The sequence below is a fragment of the Pelobates fuscus genome, chromosome 13 (assembly GCF_036172605.1).
Source record: "Pelobates fuscus isolate aPelFus1 chromosome 13, aPelFus1.pri, whole genome shotgun sequence".
Taxonomy (NCBI): domain Eukaryota; kingdom Metazoa; phylum Chordata; class Amphibia; order Anura; family Pelobatidae; genus Pelobates; species Pelobates fuscus.
The window spans coordinates 23,033,895-23,052,065 of record NC_086329.1 but is presented as its reverse complement, the minus strand read 5'-3'; the positions used below and the strand labels follow the sequence as shown (position 1 = coordinate 23,052,065).

The window sequence follows — 18,171 nt, the reverse complement described above, 5'->3', positions numbered from 1 at the left end:
GGAAAAAAACAAAAACGCAGGCGGGAGCTGTAAATTGACGGTCCCTAATATTTAAAATGAGGATCTGATGTAAAGACATTAATTGTTACCTACAAAGCAGATACTTTTTCAAAACTTTTCGTAGGTAACGGGCCACAAATTGTAAGCCAGTAAGGACATCATTGGCTACATAATTGATGATACACTACGGTTTTTTTTTTTTACCCTTTTGAATAGATCACAGAATCTTGCATGTAAATACACCTGAGATGTAAATGTGATCTCATGTTACTGTTTAAAAATCCTAATTCTGAACACGTATAAAGATGTAACACATGCAAACGTCCACTTTTATACATTTTGTAAAATTCCCTTTACAGGTTGTGAACAGTTTTTAACTTCTATAATTTTACATATTTGTTGCATAATGTTCACGGTCAAAGTAAAGTCATGTTGGTATTCGCTCTAGAACATTTTGTACCATATAATAATATATTGATATCTCATATATACATATGATATATACATATATACACACATTTATATACTTTGTATTATACCTTTCATGTTGCAAAAACTTTCTAAATCATTAAGCATATAAAACAGGTTTGCTGTTATTTCTCCATATTCTGTCTTCAATATAAATAGTCTTAATTTCATTTTTTTGTTGTTGTTACTACGAAAGATTTATGGAATATGTACGAATACATCTCCAAAACTCGCTACCTGCTCCTGCACTATACCGCGAAAGCATAAACCGAGTCTGGAGTTATGATGAACAATCAAACTATTCGTGCTAATAACGAAATAAAACAAATGCACACCTCTACTTTTCTTTCTCCTTACCGTGAACAAAAATTAAACAGTTAATTCATAAAGAGATGCACGGATTATATAAAAAAAATTATGTATGCATGTCTATTATTTATAAGCACACATATTTCGTAATACATATCTCCCCCAATAGTAGGAAATCCCATCATTGTATTTAGAAAGCCTATGTGAGGAGGCTGAATTGATCTTAAGATATATATATATTTTTTTTTTTTAAAGTATGGGGTTCAGTCGCATCTATTTGCGATTTACATAACTAAATGACCCCTCTCATGCTACCTGGATAAAATGTTACAAATCCGCACTACAAAAGATTTCACATGTTATGTGATAACAGAGCAAAAGGCATCTACAGGTTTGTTTTTTTCCTGTCGAGGTCCAATGACATGATCAATGCGTCATGAACCAAAAATAAATATTTCCAATCCTTGTATAGAGAAGATAATCTGTTACTTGATCTAATGGAAGTGAGCAGGTATTGCATAGTAAAATCGATCCTTTTAAATGAATGAATAATAAAATAGAAATACTTTGGGGGGAAAAAAAAAAGACAAAAATAAAAATAAAATCTTTCACCAATTACACCTGGAAGAATGTATATCCTTCAAACTAATAGTTGATGTGTTACCATGGTTCAGAACTGGAAACTCACAATACATGGCGTGCAAAAACTGAAATATACACTTTTATAAAATCTAGAACTATGAAATTACTGAACTTAAACAATCTGAAAAGTTGATTATTTTTACATTTTTTAAAGTGAGAGGCCTGCAGTGAACAATCACAATTCCAAATACAGACATAGGGAAGGCATACACTTGCTATTATACAATTGGATATCTGTGATACAGTATCTCTGATTGCATTGAATCTTTTTAATATACAGTATTCCTAACAGTATAGTGTTTCTTTGCAGCTTTGGTCTAATTAGTGGAGGCTACAGAGCCTTGGATAGCTTTGGTCTAATGAGTGGAGGCTACACAGCCTTGGACAGCTTTGGTCTAATGAGTGGAGGCTACACAGCCTTGGACAGCTTTGGTCTAATGAGTGGAGGCTACACAGCCTTGGACAGCTTTGGTCTAATGAGTGGAGGCTACACAGCCTTGGACAGCTTTGGTCTAATGAGTGGTGGCTGGACATGCATTGGCCATTTTCTATATTTTATTTGACATGTCAGATATAGGCATTCACAATGTTCCTGTTTAGATGTTTTTGTCCCTACTTTGGACTCAAAATCTTCTGGCCCTCCCTTCTATTCAGAAAACCTTCTTTTCTACAAGGTTCCATTTTTGGGGGGGGGTTTGTAAAACATAGCTCAACAAAACAAAGCTCAATTTAGCTTTATAACATTAATGTACTTAGAAATTAGTCTGCCTAATTTACATTTTCAGTTACCGATTATCAGTAGCCCATGAAGTCAGCTAAAATATCTTAAAGTAGACCAACCTGATGGTCATTCCCCCGAAAATAAAAGTGTCCCTTTTTGGTCATTTGACATATTGGTGGGAGGGTGGAGGTGCATCAAATAATGAATGTTTAAGAAAGGCAACCCATTTAAAATAAAGAAGCCAAAAATAAAAGATAATTTGTCTTATGATCTATTTTTAAAAGGACATTTACTCAACAAGTATTACCATGGCTAATCGGTGGGTTGGAGAAAGTTATAACTAACTTGCAAAAACTGTATTCCAAAATAAAGGCTTTATACCACACTCTACTATTCAGTGAATAAACCTGTTTTGTCAAGTACCAACATTATCATTGATACGTCTCTATAAATAAAAACCAAACAGACAACTGCACTGTTTCATTCTCCCTAGCGCTCCACTATCACATACGTTTATTGCACTATTAAATGTCAATCTTCTATTATGTTAAGTAAAGTATTGTCTTTAAAAGTCTAAGAAAAAAAACCAAAACATCTAGACTGACCAAGCTTATCTCTAATATTGCCATTTTGCATAATGAGGTGTTACATCAATTAAAAAGGTGAACAATTATTGATATTCAAATGATAATTCTATTTTACAACTGTCTCACCTTTACCGAGTGTACAATGGCTATCTGAAAATGATACAAGTTGTAACCCAGAAGGCCTGGAGGACTACAAGGTACCCAGAACCTGGTGTACAGTTATTACGTTTAAATTCTATATGACGAGTAGCAGTAGTTATCTGCCCTGACAGAGCAGCACAAGAATGGTTGGGAACAACCTAATTTAACCTATGTCCATTCACAAGGATGGTTCGATGAGCAACCGTACCACGTGCCTCATTACAACTCTGGTCCCAGAAAGATAAACTCTGTTATATTGCAAGTCACAGGTAGCCAACACGTAGATTTCCAGCTATTAAGATATACAGCTGATGTAAAGCGAGACCAATTTTTCTCAGCCATCATTTGCCCAAGAGGTCTATGATATTTGCACGTCTACAGCAGCTAAATAGCTACCAGTTTGCTACCTCTGTTCACCCTAAGTGGACCCTAAGTGACTAAGGGGATAATTAATTCACTGCTCAACTGCTTTGCTAAGAATACCTGCCATCTATATACCATTGTAGCTGGTCAAATCATTTGAACAAAGTAAAAGGCAATTCAGAATAATATATATATATATATATATATATATATATACATACATATATATAGGTATATTACATACATACACACACACACACAAACACACTTTGTTCCTCAACACAAGCAAAATTAAAAATCTGCTCAGCCTCTACTACCTAAAATATGTTTTTTTTTTATCATCACAGCAACAAAAAACTAATGAAATTTTGATTTATACCCGTTTGCTTAACTTTGTTCAGAAGCCTCCGTAGAAAAATATATATAACTTTGTTGTTGTTGCAAAACGACAGTTGTTATAAAGAAGAAAACAAAAATCACTGGCTAGAACGTGTAAAATCTGGCAACTGTCAGTGTGTTGTTATCAGAAAACAACATGTCATGGCTTTTAAAATTTTGCTACACCATTCTTAAGCTAATTTGGAGTGGTATTGAAGTTTAAAGAAAGAGACCTCACTCCCAAGTAACATGACCTGCGCTTTAACTTGATACAGCATCGGACACAGATTTGCATAATTTAAGAGAGACGAATATTTAGCAGCCATCTTCATCGTCTTAGCAGCCACAGAGGAGGTAAATCTATAGAGTTCTCTATAAAATACTGTAGAATGTTGGGAACCACTAGTGACATTTCTAGATCTACAGGGGTTTGACACGCGCCGACTCACTGATTTACAGTTGTATGGGGTAGACAAAACCCGTCATCCTAGTATCACTCACTGCTGGTACTTAGGCTTGCGACTTAAAATTAGTTCAGATGGGTAGGATAGAATTATTGTAGTAGTAGGTATTTAAATACTACCTTTATCACTCTTGATGGAATATAAAGGGTCATCTTATGTAAATGATTTATGCCACTTCCTCATCCAATTTGTTGCATTTTTGCAGGTTTTTTTGTTAATGATTTCATTAAATTAAATTGCTATATCACAGTATTCTACCCAGCACCAACGGAGATATAAAATGTTTACTTTCAAAATGTGTTCCTGCATTGCTCATACATTTAGCAAAGTTACAATGTTCACCACAGGCTAAATGCAACCTTATTAAGTAATGTCAAAATTATTTTAGGATTCTCGTCTTCTTAGGTCCTTGAATGAGATCTCCTCGGATCTTCACAGGTAGAATGAGACTCCTGAAGGATGACCACCATGACAAATAATGGAATTCCACAGACTTCTCAACTCGAAAAAAAAATCTGGAAATCAGACTTCAGGGACGCGGTCCTACGTGACTGTATAAAAAGCTGTACACTGTAAGCAAGCATAATTTCCAATTTAAAAGAGTCTTCAGTTCCATCACCATAATGTAAAATCCATGGCTAAATTTCTCACCAAAAGATAACCCGTAGTCATATATTAAGATTAAAATTCCTAGTGTAGTGGTCAGTTGCTTAGGTTTTAAGTACTCATCAGGATGCAATGCTAGATAAGATTTCAATTAGGTTGTCAAATCCATAAAGATAACCATCTTCTCGGTTTCCCTCTTGCCAAGGGATGCGGTGATCTAGAGTATTACCTTCGGACATTTCAGTTGTTTTGCCAAAATCAATCAGCCAGACATTTGACTTGCCCTTCTTGTCGTGTACAAAAAGTAAAGAACTCCCAATGACCTGTCAAAAAAATGTAAAGGAGACACTACTTAGTGTGGTTTGCAGTGAACCTCAAATCTTCGCACAAGATGAGGAAACAAACAAAAAAAATAATTAATGCAAAATATCAAAATAATAAAAGTGATAAACAAGAAAAGAAAATACATGAAAATATTTTTGTAAACACAAAAATAAAAAATTTCAAAATTAAAAATAGGCAAGTAATATGAAAGAATAATAAAAAATGTTTTTTTTTTTTAAAAAGTAGACAGACTATTTTTTTAGACTAAACAAATGTTTTGGTTGGGTATTAACATATGGGATTAGTATTAAGGGGGGCATGCACAGCACATTAACAACTTGCAGGCATACATGCATGCTGAGTGCGGTCTATTTTTTTGGTGGGGGATGAGGAATAGGAAGGGACTACTTTATCTACTTGCAAATATAATGGAATGGTGTGCACAATAATTGAAGTCACTCATGGGTCCCATTCATCTAAAATACTAAGGTTACATTCACAACTACACCATGACCAGTAGCATATCAGCATGGGTTGGACAGGAATTATGTGTTGTTACGCTTTTCACTGCAAAGGCCACAGAGAGGTAACATAAAAGAAAAAAAGGAAGTTTCCTAAACTAGAATGAGGTTTTAAAATTACAAATAATAATTGTGGTTTATCATGCAGAGTATTGCAAAACAATTTGTAAAGTGAAAAAATAAATATTCATGAGAAGGTTGGAAAACAAACAAAAAAAAAATGATGTGAAGGATGTCTAAAATACTCACGCTAAAGTTGTCCCTTAAGGCCAATTCACTTTCATTTATGATACTTTGAGGTCCAATGAAATGCTTCTCTTAGAAAATCTTAATTGGACCAAGGGTGCAAGGACAACAATAGCACTTGCTGGGAGCAGGACAGGGGAGGGAGGCATCGATGTGGGGACAACGGCTGCACAGAAAATGTTATGTCTGTTGCCAACATGCTGTGCGTGGATATATTTTAGGCACAGACTACACGTGGGTCACCTTGGAATGCAGTTTCAAGCAGATTGTATCACAGGTACCGGAGGTAGAATTACACCTCCAGCGGCTTGATATCCATAATATATTTTATACTGAAACACTGCACACACAGATTCCTTGCACCATGACCCTTTCTAACCAGTTAAGAAGTCATGGTGCGTGAAGTAACAATTTAAAGAATAACTGTAGCCTTTGCTGCTGGAAACCACCCTTTTCCTCACCTCGTGACGTTTAAAGAATTCTGAAGACTCCACAATGGCTCGGACTTCTTGCAGTCTGCACAGATATTGATTCTGCAGAAGAGATACGAGTCATATCAATAGTTATTCAAGCCATGTTTTTGAAATCTCCCACACTAATGCACAGTGTGCATTAACTTGGGTCAATACAGTCTCACATACCAATATCATTTTGTTGCCATCAATGAACTCAAGGAATGCCTTGCGGATCTGATCTCGGGTTTTCGTGGTTTTAAAATTCGTGTTGCAAGTCCCATCGCCTTTCTAAAGAAATATGAAACATTTGCTTAAGATGAAATGTCTACAAACTAAAAATAACACTAGGGACACTATTTCAAACAATATTACAGATGCATTCAGAAAGTAATCGGACCTGTTTATTTTTTATACTTATACAATAGTTTATTTCATTTATTTTTAATCAATCTACACTTAATACCACATAATGACGACGCCAAAAAATAAATAAATACACTTTTGATGGATTTCGGTCACTTTTTACAGTGTCTATATATTCTAATATATATTCTATTTCATAATATGGGTTCCATGAAAAAATCAATTTGCTCTGGGATGAGATCATATATAAAATGTATAGATGTAATGCTATGTAATGTTTTATAATCAATGACAATATAGCAAGGCATTAAATAAAATAAAGACAACCATTTCTGTAAAGTGGAATTGTCAAGATTTTTCACATGTATAGTGGCCACTGAATTTAACAAACATGTATATGTGAGGTGTGAAAAGTAAGCTTAACCCCTTAAGGACCAAACTTCTGGAATAAAAGGGAATCATGACATGTCACACATGTCATGTGTCCTTGACCACTATAGGCACCCAGACCACTTCAGCTCAATGAAGTCGTCTGGGTGCCAGGTCCAGCTAGGTTTAACCCTTTTTTCGATAAACATAGCAGTTTCAGAGAAACTGCTATGTTTACCTATGGGTTAATCCAGCCTCTAGTGGCTGTCTCATTGACAGCCGCTAGAGGCGCATCCGCGCTTCTCACTGTGATTTTCACAGTGAGAAGACGCCAGCGTCCATAGAAATAACATACAGAGAAAAGGATAACTTAAACAAGGATTTTTTTGTGCTCATTTGCAACAAGTACGCCTGCTGTGCGTGGACTTAATTGTATTGTGATGTCATTTGCCAGTTCTTTAATTTGAATTCAAAAGGAAACAAGTAATCACATAAAAAAGGGTTAACACACGCTAAGTGATTTTCAATGTTTTATTCAATAATGCAGTTTCATCATGAGTAATGTTTCCCCTTTTTACATTAAATCTGGCAAATGTATCAATGAAAGGTTTCTTCTTCATACAAAGAAAACGGGTCTCATATGTTATAGAAAGACTTTGAGGTATTGTTCAACAGAGCCATAGGTTAGCTTGTTGATTTTAGATCTGTGCATTTGGTTTTTGAAACGAATTGTGATTTGTCAGAGTTGTGGGTGATCTGAAACTCCCAATGCCGTATTGACATATCATGAGACAAACAACATGGACAAAAAGAAAAGAAATAACAGCAAAAAATAAATACATCTATATTTATAGATCTTATATTTAATAAATCTATAAGTTCTAAAAATAGATTTTTTTTTTCCACTGCTCCTACTTTTTCCCCTCTATCGGTTACTCATCTGTGAACCACATTTCAGGAAAATGTGCTTATCGACGTACTGCAAAATATATACATTTGCAGTACAAGGAGTTTTCCATTTTTAGTTTTTTCCTGAAACAATCGCAAGGTCAAAATGCGTCTGAACCAAAATGCCACATGGACGAATTTCTGACTACTCGGACAAAACTGTTCTTCAGCGGATTCAAATTGGCTGAGCCAATTTTTTTGCGGTGCACAAATCCATACAGTTTTCCTTTATTTTGTTAAAGTTTTTAACAGGTTATTGTCTGATCACTCAGTAGGTAAAGCTTGAAGTCTGCTTGCTTATTCACTTTAAAATATGTGGGTTAAGGGCGGGGAGGGAGGGGTAGCGAGACATGACCTCCATGTTCAATGGACGTGCTTTGAGAGAGCTCCTCGTCTATCCTCCAATATTGCAGGATTAATTGATTATTTACGCATTCAATACATGCTTGGTAGAGACTTACCCTATCTCCAAGTTGGCTTAAAGCTGCTGACTACTGTTGGCCGTACTAACAGAGTACACAGTAGCTTAGTGAGCACAACACATGAGAGAGGCAGACAATCTCCCGGGCTGAAGCAACCTGAGGCCCAACAAAACCATTCTGGTGACCCATTCCCCTTTAGACCGATGGGGATAAGCTCGGTCCACACCTTGGATGATGGTAAGGTATGTATTTCTGCTGATGATACTAAGATATGTAACAGGGTTGATGTTCCAGGAGGGATAAGCCAAATGGCTAATGGCTTGGACGTAAAAACCCAAGGGCAGAGTACAGAATATTTGATAGTCCTAACCTCAACATCTGAGGGAAGGGGTTTAGGGGTGATTATTTCTGAGGACTTAAAGGTAGGCAGACAATGTAATAGAGCAGCAGGAAATGCTAGCAGAATGCTTGGTTGTATAGGGAGAGGTATTAGCAGTAGAAAGAGGAAGGTGCTCATGCCATTATACAGAACACTGGTGAGACCTCACTTGGAGTATTGTACGCAGTACTGGAGACCGTATTTTCAGAAGGATATTGATACCTTAGAGAGAGTTCAGAGAAGGGCTACTAAACTGGTTCATGGATTGCAGGATAAAACTTACCAGGAAAGGTTAAAGGATCTTAACATGTATAGCTTGGAGGAAAGACGAGACAGGGGGGGATATGATAGAAACATTTAAATACATAAAGGGAATCAACACAGTAAAGGAGGAGACTATATTTAAAAGAAGAAAAACTACCACAACAAGAGGACATTGTCTTAAATTAGAGGGACAAAGGTTTAAAAATAATATCAGGAAGTATTACTTTACTGAGATGGTAGTGGATGCATGGAATAGCCTTCCAGCTGAAGTGGTAGAGGTTAACACAGTAAAGGAGTTTAAGCATGCGTGGGATAGGCATAAGGCTATCCTAACTATAAGATAAGGCCAGAGACTAATGAAAGTATTTAGAAAATTGGGCAGACTAGATGGGCCGAATGGTTCTTATTTGCCGTCACATTCTATGTTTTTATGTCCAACAACTATAAAAAGATTATATAGTGCTGCCCTTTGATTAAGCAGACACAGAGTCTCCTCTAAAATAGCAGCCGCAGCAAATGGACTCAACTACTGCAGTAACCAAGCTGACACCATGTCTAAGCTAGACAGAATCTTCACGGATTTCTGATGGCAGCTGAACGATCGATTACATCAACCTGTTCAGCAAGACGTCAAATGGACACTCACCCCAAAGATTACCACCGAGAAACCAGTGAGAGATAGCGGCTCCAGTCCTAGAGCACTCTTGAGAACAACTAAAAGGCAGCAGAGCCTGAGCACAACCAGAACATCTAAAGGCAGCAGAGCCTGAGCACAACCAGAACATCTCAAGGCAGTAGAGCCTGAGCACAGCACATCAACAGGCCTAGGTTTAAAAGGGCCATATTTTGGGACTCCTTGAGAAGCCGAGAAATTTGGGTGGACGTAGCACTACCTCAATTGGATACCACACCTGCCATTACGTGGGCTACCATGCCCAAAGAATATTATACCAAAGCCCGACTATGTTCTGCCTCTGGAGACTGGAGGGTATAGGCTTATCTGGGTCCTGGGTCTCTCGCTGACACTGTGCCATCTATCTTTTTGCCTTCAATAAGAGTTAATGCAGAGCAACGGTTTTATTTAATCTTTATCTTGCTTTATCAGATTATTTTTTTTTGATAAAACATCTGCCCTTTTAATAGTCATACAGGCACTTGTTCCCCAATAGACCTCCACAGGGGCCTCCTGGGTGGATTATTATGCTCTTGTTAGTCTTACAATCCAGCTCTCTGTTTTTGCTTGAACTAATTTAACTTATAACTAGTTGAGCTACACCAGGCATAGGCAACCTTCGGCAAAACAGATGTTTTGGACTACACCTCCCATGGTGCTTTGCCAGCATTATGGGTGTAAGAACTGAAGGTGGACCCAAGACCAGATGAGCTCAGGGGCACCAGGAAAGATTCTATGAGTCTACTCTTTATGGACGAAATAAAAACACCTTTATTGTAGGGTATATATTCGCCAGAAAAGTAAAGGAAACTTATAAATAATACTAACACATCTAATAAATTGTAATTGAGGGAGGTAGTAATATATACAACTGAGATAGGAGTGAGCGATTAAATCTTACACAGTTCATTACTGTTGAAACCATATAGTCAAGGGTTTCTTTAAGTATCCATGTAGTCTGTGTAGGAGATAGACAATATCCACTGCTTGTAAAAGACTAAAAGCCCTTGAAAGAAATAAAGAAAGATAGTATCTCTTATGAATAGAGCTATTAACTTAGTCAATTGTAGGATTGAACATTGATACAGTTAGACATTAAAGTCTTAAACATAATACCAATTATATCCAGGACTTGCAAGTCTTATGTAATATATTGCTATTACCTCTAATTGCTGAGCTTCACCAGAGTGCCTAAGATGAGCTGCCTATAAGGGGTTAAATGCCCCAAATTGCTTACAAAAAAATGGAAAGCTTGTGCAGGAATTTAGAATTTGTAATCTCTCCAAAAGATTCTGTAGCATAGCCTTAAGAAACAGATATTCACGCTATTGCTGCTGTTGAAGAGTTACTAAACTAAAACATCACGGCCATTAGCTCTGTAAAGCACCAAGTTGCTCTAATATGATATACACATCAGTCTCCTATATTCACATCTACCTCCCCCCACCTAGTGAACACACAAAAAGTGCTGGTGATAGTTAAAAAAGCATAACCTAACGCACGTTTCGGCGCTATGCAAGCGCCTTTTTCAAAGGTAAATGTGACACTGCCGCAGGCTCGTTTTTATATCTCTTTACTTTTGTCAGATAACCAATCACAGGGCGCATCTACTTAGTTTCTCTCGCGCCAGAATTAGGATGGGCGGTCTATGTGTCTTAGCTCCGCCCATCCTCGTCATTGGGGGCATGTTCTGATGCTGACGCCCATGTGATGCTGGTTTCGTCATGACCAAAAAAGGTATGAGATTACGAAACGCCATTAATGCACATAGTACACCTATCCTAAAGAACAATTCAGGACACAGTTTTACTCCCAAGGTTGTGGAGGGCAAATGCATATATCCTTATTCCATACATGTCCAAAGCACGATTTATTCATATCTTAAAGGCACAGTATATTCCAGAAAACAATCAAGGAGGACAGTCACATACTAATTGTCCCCAAGGATATGATATTATATGTGTCTCAGAAAGTCTAAAAAAATGAGGATGAATGTTTATTTATAGGATGCAATATGTCCAGGGAGCGATTGAGCTATTAAGGGTACGGTCTACTACAGGAATCATAGAGAACTACAGTTATTAATTTATTGCCAGAGATATAATGTAATATCAAAAGCATAGAGGGTAGTGGTTGCCATAAGGAGAGATATTTCAAAGAAGGAGTGTATTGAGGCGACATAGAACGCCAACATATATAGTGGTGCTTTAAATAATTCTGTTGTCCTCATATCTATCCTTGCCTTGTTATAAAAACATCTCTATTATATGTGGTCTGAATAGGATGTACATGATGACGGCGTACACTTAATGTAGATCCCCATTAGGCTCATATACTTCCCTGCTGTATGATAGGGAGTGTAATCAATGTACTAGAATAGTGTAACAATATGAGTTAGCTTATGTTAAGTATTATACCCCTGTTGTATCTTTGGTGTCGAATCAAACTTAGTCACGAGTAAACAAACTCTTATATACATATATACATATTTACAATTATGGATTTCCTAAGGTCGCTCAACTAATGAAGGGTGTGAATGTAAACCCCTCGTTGAGTCCTTTAGGTGATAGGGTGTCCAGTTTGTGGATCCAGTAGCATTCCCTTCTTTTGAGGGCCTGGTCCAGGTTACCACCTCTCCTACCCATCCGGATCTTCTCGATACCCGCATATTTGATGCAGCTGGGTGTATCCATATGTTGAGACCTAACGTGTCTGGCCACTGGGGCCATTATTCGTTTCTTGAATGGACGTATGGTTTTTCCAACGTATTTCATGCCACATTTGCATGTTAATAAGTAAACCATTCCAGACGTATTGCAATTGAAGAACTGTTTTATGGGGATTGTAGTGGTATCAGTTGAATCAGTCATTGTTTTAGATCCCTTAGCGATAAAACCACATGCTACACATCTCCCACATTGATATGTGCCCTGCACCATTATCCAATTCTTGGATGTATGTCTAGATGTAGATAGGTGGCTGGGTACTAATATATCTTTTATATTTTTCCCTCTTCTGGCCATGACAGACACTCTAGAGGAGATGGTGTCCTTTAAGTGTGGGTCTTGTGTCAAGAGTGGCCAGAATCGGCTTAAGATCTTTTTCGCTTCCTCCCAGCCTGCATCATAGTTAGCTATACATCTGATTTGTTTATCCGTATCAGTTTTATTGTTTTGCAAAAGGGTTTCACGATCACTGTCCAGTGCCCTTTGGTAGGCTTGTTTCAGGCATCTTATAGGGTACCCTCTTTCTCTGAATCTTTCTCTTAATACCCTGGCTTTCATCTTGAAATCCTCAGTTGATGAGCAATTTCTTCTTAGCCTAAGGTACTGCCCCACTGGGATACCTCTTTTCAGAGGGATAGGATGATAGCTCTCCCATCTAAGCATATTGTTTGTTGATGTGGGTTTACGAAAGAGGGTAGTGTTGATCTCCAAGGATTCGTTTATTGTGAATGTACAGTCAAGGAAGTTGAGGGCTTGATCACCAAATTCCATAGTGAATTTCAAGTTTATGTTGTTCACATTCAATGTTGCTACAAATTCCTCAAAACATTGCCTGGTACCTGTCCATATCACTAGGATATCATCTATGTACCGTTTCCATACATAGATGAAGTCCGTATATTGTGAATTTTGTTCAATTGATTTGGTCATTGATTACACTCCCTATCATACAGCAGGGAAGTATATGAGCCTAATGGGGATCTACATTAAGTGTACGCCGTCATCATGTACATCCTATTCAGACCACATATAATAGAGATGTTTTTATAACAAGGCAAGGATAGATATGAGGACAACAGAATTATTTAAAGCACCACTATATATGTTGGCGTTCTATGTCGCCTCAATACACTCCTTCTTTGAAATATCTCTCCTTATGGCAACCACTACCCTCTATGCTTTTGATATTACATTATATCTCTGGCAATAAATTAATAACTGTAGTTCTCTATGATTCCTGTAGTAGACCGTACCCTTAATAGCTCAATCGCTCCCTGGACATATTGCATCCTATAAACAAACATTCATCCTCATTTTTTTAGACTTTCTGAGACACATATCATATCATATCCTTGGGGACAATTAGTATGTGACTGTCCTCCTTGATTGTTTTCTGGAATATACTGTGCCTTTAAGATATGAATAAATCGTGCTTTGGACATGTATGGAATAAGGATATATGCATTTGCCCTCCACAACCTTGGGAGTAAAACTGTGTCCTGAATTGTTCTTTAGGATAGGTGTACTATGTGCATTAATGGCGTTTCGTAATCTCATACCTTTTTTGGTCATGACGAAACCAGCATCACATGGGCGTCAGCATCTGAACACGCCCCCAATGACGAGGATGGGCGGAGCTAAGACACATAGACCGCCCATCCTAATTCTGGCGCGAGAGAAACTAAGTAGATGCGCCCTGTGATTGGTTATCTGACGAAAGTAAAGAGATATAAAAACGAGCCTGCGGCAGTGTCACATTTACCTTTGAAAAAGGCGCTTGCATAGCGCCGAAACGTGCGTTAGGTTATGCTTTTTTAACTATCACCAGCACTTTTTGTGTGTTCACTAGGTGGGGGAGGTAGATGTGAATATAGGAGACTGATGTGTATATCATATTAGAGCAACTTGGTGCTTTACAGAGCTAATGGCCGTGATGTTTTAGTTTAGTAACTCTTCAACAGCAGCAATAGCGTGAATATCTGTTTCTTAAGGCTATGCTACAGAATCTTTTGGAGAGATTACAAATTCTAAATTCCTGCACAAGCTTTCCATTTTTTTGTAAGCAATATACTAAGCAATTTGGGGCATTTAACCCCTTATAGGCAGCTCATCTTAGGCACTCTGGTGAAGCTCAGCAATTAGAGGTAATAGCAATATATTACATAAGACGTGCAAGTCCTGGATATAATTGGTATTATGTTTAAGACTTTAATGTCTAACTGTATCAACGTTCAATCCTACAATTGACTAAGTTAATAGCTCTATTCATAAGAGATACTATCTTTCTTTATTTCTTTCAAGGGCTTTTAGTCTTTTACAAGCAGTGGATATTGTCTATCTCCTACACAGACTACATGGATACTTAAAGAAACCCTTGACTATATGGTTTCAAGTAATGAACTGTGTAAGATTTAATCGCTCACTCCTATCTCAGTTGTATATATTACTACCTCCCTCAATTACAATTTATTAGATGTGTTAGTATTATTTATAAGTTTCCTTTACTTTTCTGGGGAATATATACCCTACAATAAAGGTGTTTTTATTTCGTCCATAAAGAGTAGACTCATAGAATCTTTCCTGGTGCCCCTGAGCTCATCTGGGCTTGGGTCCACCTTCAGTTCTTACATTTATTATTTATCCAAGGGTTATCCCCTATTTAAGATTCTGTGGACACACTATAGATCCTGTTTATCGGGAGTCTCACTACTTTACAGCATTATGGGTGTCAGAGCATTAAGGGGGATGTAGTCCACAACATCTGGAGTGCCGAAGGTTGCCTACCCCTGAGCTAGACCATCTATCAGCCTAACACCTTAGCATATATCACTAACCCCCTTCTTAACAAGGCAAGTTAACGAAAGCATTCATAGTTTAGTTTATCTGAGCTCCTGCTTTTTAGAACACTCAGTACAGTAAATTGTGCTCTATGTACTTGTGATATGTTGATCAGATAAAAACTTAAATGACAAAAAAAAATAAAAATATCTGGGTTATTACCAGTTACTGCATGTACTCAAATCTTGTTCCCATTCTACATGCCAACTGCCTAAAGCTGTGCATCCATTTGTAAGCCGACAAACTCACATGCCTTGCTTGTCTGGATAAGTAAACAGTGTGTGCCAAATTGTGCAGCTTCATCTCACTTTTTTTAAAACAATTTCTGAGACTAAGCATGAATAAGAATTTCAGACGTCAGCATGAACTAGTGCCCTAGGCAGTCTACAGTGATGTTCAAAACACTATTTTTGCCTACCTGATTTTCCACTTTTTTTCCCCATTTGATTTTTTTGAACATTTTGTGTTGGTCTAGCAGCAAACTGTAGCACTGCAAGATCTTGACGCAAAGTTGTATATATGAGGCCGATTACCGTGGCAAGGAGTGCTTTCCCAATCCCACTAATGATACAATATCCAATTGAGATAAGTGATCAAGTCTGGATTGTATGTATTAGGATTATTTAGAAACTGCCAATGTATTACACAGGAGAACGAGACATAAGTTAGCACAACAAGACTAGATGGACTTGACAGAACTTTGAACTACTGAAAAGATATTAAAGGGACACTATAGACATCAAAACAATATTAGCTTAATGAAGCAGTTTTGGTGTATGGATCATGCCTCTGAAGTCTCACTGCATAATTCTCTTCCATTTAGGAGTTAAATCACTTTTGTTTCTGTTTATGCAGCCTAAGTCACACCTCCTCTGGCTGTCACTCACACAGCTTGCATGAAAACAAACGGTTTTATGGTCAATCAGTTGTTAACTTGCTTCAGAAGTTTTATATCTCCTGCCCTGATATTGAACTTAAATCACGCGCAGGAGGCTCGTGCAGGTTCTAGAAGGCTATTAACAGAGCAGGAGATAAGGGATTATAAATTAAACTGAATGTTCAATAAAGGAAGTTTAAACATTAGCTCTCTATATACATGCATAGGTAGACTGTGTAGAGGAGGTGTGATTTAACTCCTAAATGGACTCCAGAAGCATAATCTATACACCAAAACTGCTTCACTAAATTAGAGTTATTTTGGTGCCTACAGTGTCCTTTTAATATTATAATGGTTTATGGTGTAAACACAATTAAATAGGGATTAATTACATGAAGATTAATGTGTTGGTGCTTTGCAGTGAGTGAGTGAGTAGAAAGGATGAGAACTACTTGGTGAAAGACTATCTAGTACACTCCTGAATAAGGCTTACAATAAATCAATTTTACTTCCCTATCTCTGCCCCATGTTTAAGCGTAATAAGATCTTTCATCAAATATTTTATTCTGCTTTTGTTAATGTTTGCAGTGCCTGATTAAAAATAAAAAACTCTTATTAGAGCTGACACTTTAGAGAGAACTCTGAAAGTAACATTGTAAATATATGTTATTCCTTCTTTTGTCAGTTTGTATCATGCCCACTTTTGTGGTGGTATTTTACAAAGGTAACCACAATTCCATAAGTGTGCAAGGCACAAATCATTAGGGCGTGCACCCAGGAGTTATGCATATGTGTTACTTTTTTTCAATTTTATAGAAGGGGAATATTTATAATAAAAAAATAATAAAAAAAAAAAAACATTCCAAACGCCAGCCTGCTGTAGTAGTTATGGTGCCAAGAATGCACTGGTGTCCTCCCAGTGTAATTTACTATACCGTTTTAGAACAAGTGCCTGGGGGACTCATGGAAATTGGCAAATTATAGTAAAAGTTACACAGGGAGTCACACTCAAGGCCTGCAGCTGACACTATTAAAGGGATACTGTAGGCACCCTGCCAATTTAAGTGGTCTGGGTGCACTGTACCTTTTGCACCTAGTGCAGAGAATGTTTACATTGCAGCTCTAAGTATGCCTTCAGTGGCTGTCTCCCAGACAGCCACTAGAGGGCTTCCGGAATCGAAACAGACCTTTGGTCTGTTATCTGACTCTGAACATCCTCACTCTCTGCATGAGGACCTCCAGCGTCAGATTTTCCCCATAGGAAAGCATTGATTAATGCTTTCTTATGGGGAAATCCTAAAGCGAGTGAGTCCATTGCCACGCATGCGCATTAGGTCTCCTCCGCTGGCTGACGTCAGCGGAGGAGGCGTGTGGACGAAAGCTGACCCAGCGTCGAGGGCCATCAGCAGTGAATTCAAGTAAGTGAAAACACAAAACCATTATAAGGAAAGCAGATAGATCTTACCTTTATCCCTTCAATTCTAAAGCCCAGTGTTGACGTTGAACTTATAGTCTCTCTCCACTGCATGTACCGAGGCTTTGTCACAGCTTGCTGAACATTTTCTTCATCCGTAGGCGCTTGTGGATTCACCTCGATCATTTTCTTGTACATATCCTTCCTTAACTTTGGCTTGCCACGGGCCTTGGTCAACTCTTCTTCCAAGTACGTCCTAAATAATACAAACGCAAACATATATCTCGTTATCTATAGTGCGCTTATCATCTGTCTAAAGATGTGTATTTTTCTCTAATCTGCGTCTTAGCTCATGTGATAAGGCATAGACATAGTATAAAGAATCCTTGCATTTGCCACTTCTTAACACTCATTTAGCCCTGCTATATGGTTACAACATGCACAAAGTTTATAAGTGTGCAAGATTCTTTTCATTTTTTTATTACCAGAAGGAACAACATGGACTACTTCAAAACAGAAGAATTCATTAAGTAACTAGAATATATTTTGAATTTTTTTTTAAAACTTGTAATGGATATATTCACATATAACACTACCCTCACCTCTGCCTTGAACACTGCAGCCCCGCTCCAAACATGCACCTCGAGAAGTGCCCGCCCCCAGCCATGGCATA

General features: G+C 37.6%; 1 protein-coding gene across 1 annotated transcript in view; it reads right to left on the bottom strand.

The window, feature by feature from the left end:
* Positions 1-3,490: 3,490 nt before the first annotated feature.
* The window catches only part of ITPKA (inositol-trisphosphate 3-kinase A), a 94,192-nt gene continuing 79,511 nt past the window's right edge, over positions 3,491-18,171 (bottom strand). The window contains exons 4-7 of the mRNA XM_063440142.1: positions 17,550-17,754; positions 6,412-6,513; positions 6,232-6,303; positions 3,491-5,002 (exon numbers count right to left, since the gene is read on the bottom strand). Of these exons, the coding sequence (XP_063296212.1) occupies positions 4,802-5,002; positions 6,232-6,303; positions 6,412-6,513; positions 17,550-17,754 (580 nt within the window). The 3' untranslated portion in view covers positions 3,491-4,801. The remainder of the gene's footprint in view (positions 5,003-6,231; positions 6,304-6,411; positions 6,514-17,549; positions 17,755-18,171) is intronic.